At 35.4% G+C, this 7410-nt stretch overlaps 1 protein-coding gene across 1 annotated transcript; it reads left to right on the top strand.

The window, feature by feature from the left end:
• On the top strand, positions 1-6947 carry LOC129779390 (structure-specific endonuclease subunit SLX1 homolog). Its single transcript, XM_055786829.1, has 4 exons — positions 1-278; positions 534-585; positions 658-852; positions 908-6947. The coding sequence occupies exons 1-4, from the start codon at positions 97-99 to the stop codon at positions 1475-1477; spliced, it is 999 nt and encodes a 332-aa protein (XP_055642804.1). The 5' UTR covers positions 1-96; the 3' UTR covers positions 1478-6947.
• Positions 6948-7410: the final 463 nt, after the last annotated feature.

Raw genomic sequence — 7410 nt, forward strand, 5'->3', positions numbered from 1 at the left:
TTTTGCTCGGAGCTTTTCTTTTTTACCTTGCGAACATTTGAATTTTTCATTTTAACTGCATGTTGTTGCTCGTTGTAAACATTAAATTATTTATTAATGGAAACAGTAGAAATTGAGGATTTCTTCGGCGTTTATTTGTTAGTTAGTAAAAGTCAAAACCCGAAGTTCGCTGATCGAACATATATCGGTTATACGGTAGACCCTAACCGTCGTATCAAACAACACAATAGTGGCCAGGATGGAGGTGGAGCAAAGCGGACATCAAATCGAGGGCCATGGTATGTTATTTGTCGAATTCCAGCTACAGGCACTTGACTATTCGTCTTCAATTTTAAAGTAATTGGACATATTGAACTGTATCAATTGTTTGTATGAAGCACCATTGCATTCGCGCCCTATCATTAAATCATACTTGAGATACTGAGCACGTGTTGAATTTTGACTCCTGCTTAACTTCGCCTTTCCTGCTTGATGAGAGCAGAAACAAGAGATGAAATTGACATAACGTGTTTCATAATGTAACACAATTTCAGGATTATGGTAATGATAATACATGGATTTCCAAACAACATTAGCGCTCTCAGGGTGAGTGAACAAGAATTAGTATGACAAAAGTTTACGTTCAAAACAAATTTACGAATCTGCAATCATCGTTAGTTTGAATGGGCCTGGCAGCAACCGAAGGTGTCAAGACGCCTGAAGCAGATTCCAGAGCTACAGAAAAAGCAACGTAAGGAAAGTAGTCTTGATTATAACTTTCGTATTCTAACCGAGATGTTGCGAATTGGTCCATGGAATCGTCTACCGCTCACTGTTCGCTGGTTGGTGGATGAATATCACCGCGAGTTTGTGGTAGGTTTTTACGTGGAGTATTTTTGAATTTCATCGGCATTTTTTGTTTTTGCAGGTCGGGAAAGCACCCCCGATGCATATGCCAATTTGCTTTGGGCGTGTGAAAAAGGTACCAAAAAAGAAAACAACTTGTAAAAGCAAACAGAAAATTAAAACTTCCCAAACAAATTCTATAAATGGGAAAACGAAGGAAAATATCGATTACGATTGTGACCTAGACGAGTATGATCTATTAGTTGAGGGGACAGACGCTGGTAGAGAAGGTGTAGCGCTTATTTCACGCCAGGATGAAAGCGATGACAAGTTGCTGGAAGACAACGATGAATCATTGACTGATTGTGTGATATGCAGTAAGACGATTTGTGTCGATAACAATGCAAAGTCGTTACATCTACGGTGTTTGCAACCGCGCTGTAAATTGATCTGTCACATTGAATGCTTGTCAGAGCGGTGTCTAGAACCGGGGCAATACGTTCCCATTGAAGGGGACTGTCCCATTTGCGACTGTCATTTCTTGTGGGGTAATTTAATCCGAAAGGCCAATGGTTGCAGTGATTTGATAGAGGATTTGAATAATACGAATGCTTTTGTCGTGGAGTATTTATCAGAAAGCGATGGAGAATAGTATTTCAGGATCAACAAACAGCGGAGGCTCAATTTGATTAAACTATTTGTATTTTGTGGAATGGAATATATATATATGTATATACTTCTTAAAGTCAAACTTGCATCGCTGATTGCCAAACATGACTGCTATTTTTTATCAACTCTGGGGAAAGTGCAAAAGAGGAAAAAATCAGTCCAATCTCTATTTTCGGCATATAATGATAATGCACAACGATATGCACTCCAATCTAACAATGCATGAAACATTCTAATGACAGGTGGGCTATAATTTCTGCTGCAACGGTGCGAGATGTGTGGTGGAAATGGAGATTCACGATACGAATGTTTGAATAGAAAGGAAAAAAATGCCTATTAATCCACTGACAAGAAACTGTTTCTCACGAATCGATACTGAGATATTTTGTTTAATTTTTTAATTAATTGAGATGTCTTTTTCGTCTTTTCGATAAATATCTGTCTTTGAGAGAACTTTCAAAACAAAGAAGTCAAAGAGAATGCTAAGGTTCCCAAATAGGTTGACCAAACATGCAGTTTTGAACGAAACCGTACAGTTTTTTCAACCATTTTCAATTTGTAGTGTTGTACTGTGTGATTTATTTTAGAACCTATTGTTTAGAGGTGAATGAACTGCAAATTTTAAAACCTCTTAAAAACAAAATACGAAACGAACGAAAACCGATGCCTCAAACTAACTCAAACTTTTTATCAGAAACCAATTAGTGATCTTTCAAACATTTATAGGCCTTGTTGAAAGATGTGATTTTGTTGATAAATCACTATGAAAGAGAAGTATTGTTGACTAGTTATTTGCAAAGTGTTCTTAAAATTCTAGATGTATCCAGTGATCTGTAGGAGGCTAAATATCTTGAAACTTTGGAAGAGTTTTACGATGCTTGTTGGTGTACATTGAATAATGGAAATCTAGTCTAGAACAAGCACACCAGTATAAATGGAATATACTAAAGTCCACATCTAAGAATGTTTGATTGTTTGATTTCATAAATCCCTTGCGAACCGTTATTGTACCGAAAAAGGAATACCAATGAAAAAAATAGCTACAGCGGATGAAAAAGATGAACTTAAATCGGAATGCAACTCGCAGAAGACATATAGGGAGCAAACATTTGCCAAACGTAGCAAAATTCAGACAAAGAATAGAAGTCACTAACGTGCTGGAATCAATTTTCTGTGAAAAATTCTTCAAGAATTGCTGGTTCGGTAAGCAATTTGTCAATGTGACATGAAATCATTTCTTTTTCACTCTCTGGAATATGAATGGCGTGATTTACCAGAAAGAAAGTCTCCAAAAGCGTGTGTTACTCATCCGGAAGAACACAGGCTTGTTTTGGCATCATGCCACTACGAACGTTCGACCTGGTGGTACCGCTCGGATAGTATCGGCAAGGAAGCTGATGAGCACGAGCAGTTCAAAAAAGGACTAGATAAATGCGAGCAGAAACATCGATGAATTTGTAAGAATCTTAGTACCTAATAAGAGACATAAAGAAGCAGGTACGATCATTGGCATAATATCCTATTCCAGTACACGAGTTACATTGAAATGTGACTTTTTCTCGGTATGATCTGTGATGTCAGATGTGGAGACATGTTTTTATTTTGAGAAAAACATTTTATTGTATAGCTATAAACTTCGAAATATCTACGAACATTGTTTTATCGAAAATTTCTTAGATATTAGTAATGAATTATTCTTTTTTTGTTCAATATGGATAAGAAGACATTTTTCGTGTCGTGTTAATATATTTGAAACAACCCCTGGAATTCCTGGTTATGAAGTTTTTCTCATCCCATTTATTTATTTATTAGGCTCATTAGCATTTTAGCTGTAACAAAGCCGGGTTTTAATCGTGTACATGTACATATGTTTAATGTTTCTATAAATTGTAAATTACACAGCAGCCATTTAGGCGTTCCATTACATTATGGAAAATTACACAGTTTTTTAGGTGTAAGGGTATTCTTTCTGCTCCATTGTTCAGCAGACCGGGCAGCGGAGACAGTTGATATTCTTCTTCTTCTTTTTGGCTTTAAGAGGGTTTCAACTTTTCAGTTCATTCGCCTCTAGGCACAGTTGATATTGATCATCGTTGGGTTGTTAACCCTCCTGTACTCGAGTGCAAAATCATAACACGTATACTCGCGCACGGTGTCACAGACCGAAAATTGAATTTCTCTGTAATGTTGTCATTGTGTATATTTTAGGTTTATTGGCATTTATTTGAAGAAAAGGGCATGATTGAATGAAAAAAATCCGAAAAATATGTTTTCTTCGACTTTATTATGTTTTAATAGCCATCTAATTCAGCCTCCTCAAAATAGAGTAATTTTTGATACTCCAACACAAATAACGAATTTCGAATTTTTCAGTGTTATTATTTAAAAAAAAAGTAACTGAATATAATTCATGGAAGTATAAAGAGCTATAAAATAACATAAAAACGTATCAATCGATTATGGTTTCATTGGAGTAAGAATCAGAACATAGCATAAATGCATGCTCGAAACAAACATATTTTCTACATTCAATGCAGTTGTTGCGTGTTTTTTGGATCTTTTATTGAAGAGAAGAATGTATAACGACCTTCTAGATAATTACCATACGATAAAGGTTCTGGAATATAAAGTTTGCATATTTCTAATATTCTTTGTCTCTGTTTTCTTGGTAAACTAACAATGAATGCCTTTTTTAGATGGGGCATAAAAAGATGATATAAAAGGATTTTTAGTAACTTCCTTTTCTTTTTCTTGTTTTTATGTCGATATTATCCATTATAAAAAAATATCCCCGAAACTGTAACTGTTAAAAATTACCATAAGCTACCGAGTAGTTTATAGTTTACTGTTTACAATTCTTCCACAAGTGAAATTCATTCACAAGTGTGTATATGTATGAACATTATATTTAGCAAATAACTATACGAAAGTCAAACATTTATATTTTGCTTTTGAACGTATGAATCTAACGATGAATATATCGACGAATAGTTAGTATATGGATCCGTTCAATTCAGTTACAAAAGGGACTGAAATCAAATAAGAATAGTCCTATAATGATATTATCCATTATATTCAATAAATATTCCACGTCATTAACATTAATTCATACATTTCATTCAACAATATTCTAGAATATGAAAAAAGGCACTTGTCCAAAAAAGTTACTCCTATACTCGCGTCGGTGTGTCAGACCGAAAGTGTTAAAAAAGTGGCACACATTCCCTTTGTACCAACACGTGCGATACGCTAAATGATGATGAACGACGAATAACGAAGCCAGAGAGAATCGCAAAGTCGTTGTGTTGATATTTTCTGAGAAATGAACGAATTATTGATTTCTCGGTCTGACAGACCAGTGCGCGAGTATAGGAGTGTTAATAGAACAGCAGCCCGATATTTCTTGCAGAGCAGAGCAGTTGTATGGATGAATCGATCTTTGTTCCACCGTGGATCGATTTCCATCGCTGATGATGGTTGCGTAGACGTAGTTATTCTATAACAACACAAAGATGGTCAATTGAGGGCCCTGAGTTTGAACTCACGATCGATCGCTCAGTAGGAAAACGCACTGGTTATGATGTTCAATGTTTACATTTGGTTGTGGTTTGCCCATTTGAAAATCTGTAAAAAATATTAATTACTTAATTAAATTTCATTTTATAAATATTTAACTAACCTTACGTTTTCACGCTGTGCAATTGCATATCATAGGGCGCTTTGGAACGCGCAGCAGTGTAGTGAAATAGCACTATTCATGACCGACCGAAGCATGAAGATGAAACTTAGTTTGTAGACAACTTTTACATGATCTAGCAATATTTTATTCAATTTGAAGATGAATTGACAACAATAACTTATGCCAAAGTCTTGTTATATGAGTTTCGCAAAAAGCTGCAGTACAAACCATCCGCACTATAAATTAATAAAAAGTATAGTATAAATATTATATTGATATGGTTATAATTTGATTATTTTTCTACATATCCTATAGTTACACTTAGATGCCTATTCTATCGAATTCCTTTTAAAAACCCTATTCAATTTGAACAAGGAAAGTGTCACCAATATCTGGGTGACGGGGCGACGAAAGTGTTGATGGGTTAATATCCATTGTTCAGTTCCTGGAGAGAAACGAAAACTGCACCACAACTCTCACCTCTTTGTGATTCTGCCTTATCTAACTAGCTGAGGCCTAGTAATGAGGAGCAGGCAGTTATTTTTCAAAAGGGAAGCACTCAACAACAGTCTAATCTAGAGATGAAACGGCCGGATACCGGACAACAGAAAGAAAAAAAACATTAATTTCTCATTGATAGTAGATGAATCACAACAATCTATAGCTTCAGAGAACATTTTTTCGCTGTGAACACTACTGCAAGGAGCTGAAAGGTAAGCAAAACTTGCCAGTTGAGGATACTGCTGTTTAATGACCATCAAATACAAGGATCGTGATTGCGATTGATTCGAAATATTTTGGATACGCCGAAACATGTAATGCTTGTTATTTCTTTCTTGATTTGTAGTGAAGTAAGTGTAACCTCTCTTAGATTAGCAATCCCTGAAGTTCTTAGTTTTTTAACCTTTAATTCAAATTTCAAATAATTGGTTGATGTTCTTTGCATATTTAACTTCAAAGCCCTTACTCTTATTCGTCCATTATTAAAATTATTTCAATATATCCACAAAAATCTCATCATTGTAGTGGAAAATCCCTATTAGAAAAAATCCATTCAAGACCCTTTGAAAAAAAAAAACCACCATTCTCTATTAGGCAGGAAGTACACTAGAAAAACTTGAAGAAATAAAAAAAAAATCTGATTGAAAATTTTCTCTGGGATGTGTACTGTAGTTTTTGTCCCAGATTTGCCCGATGCTCCATTCCGAAGTTACAAGCCAATAAGTGGACCTGAGTATTTACTTAAGGGGGTATTCCAGTATAGAGAAACGAATTTCTGACGTTTTTTCGAGTTCCGTAAAAATAAAACAAAGAATATTTCTACTATCCATTATATCATCATTTGTTTATCTATCTTTTAACAATAAAACAAAAATTGAACGGAGAAAAAATATTCACAACTAGAATAATTAAGAGCTGATGAAGTGAGAAGATTTAAAAAAGTTTTACCATGGCGTACACGATTCCAGCCCTTCTGGTTGTCTGAAACAAAAAAATCGAACAGATGCTGAATCAGTAAACATGCCGCTATCGCATGAACCTCGGACAAGTTAAAAACATCTTTTTTTGGTAAAATGGCGGCCGTTTGAAAAACAAAATGCGGTTTAAAAATAGTAAAATTTTAAAAAATATTATTTTAGAGGTTCACGATAGAGAGATGCCTGTAGATTGTATCCATATAAATTCGACATGAATCGAATCAGTAAAACTTGAAATATTGTGTACGCCAGTTTGAAAAAATAGTTTCCAGAAGAACGCCCTTGAAGTTCATTGTTATTCTCGTAAATTCGCGTTTCTAGACGCGTAAAGAATGCGCGCAACGCATACATCAGTTGCTTACGGGAATGGATATCCTCCTTGCCTCCATCTATTATATTGCTATAAAACAATATAATAGATGGATATATCTTGATTGATTTTTTAGTTGGTCATATGTGCATTTGTCGATCAAAGATTCGAACAATTTGATTCGCTTACTATCGCGACCAGAGCGGTGGATTTGCAATATTGATGCATGCAACCAAAAGTCAAAAGTTTTGGAGGGGGTCTTCGTAGCCACTTGGTTAAGCGTTCGCTTACTAAGCGATCGATCGTGAGTTCAAACTCAGGGCCCTCAATTGACCATCTTTGTGTTATTATAGAATCACTACATCCACGCAATCATTATCAGCGATGGAGATCGATCGACGGTGGAACAAAGATCGATTCATCCATACAATTGCTCTGCTCTGCACGAA

Source organism: Toxorhynchites rutilus, chromosome 3 (assembly GCF_029784135.1).
Source record: "Toxorhynchites rutilus septentrionalis strain SRP chromosome 3, ASM2978413v1, whole genome shotgun sequence".
Lineage (NCBI taxonomy): Eukaryota > Metazoa > Arthropoda > Insecta > Diptera > Culicidae > Toxorhynchites > Toxorhynchites rutilus.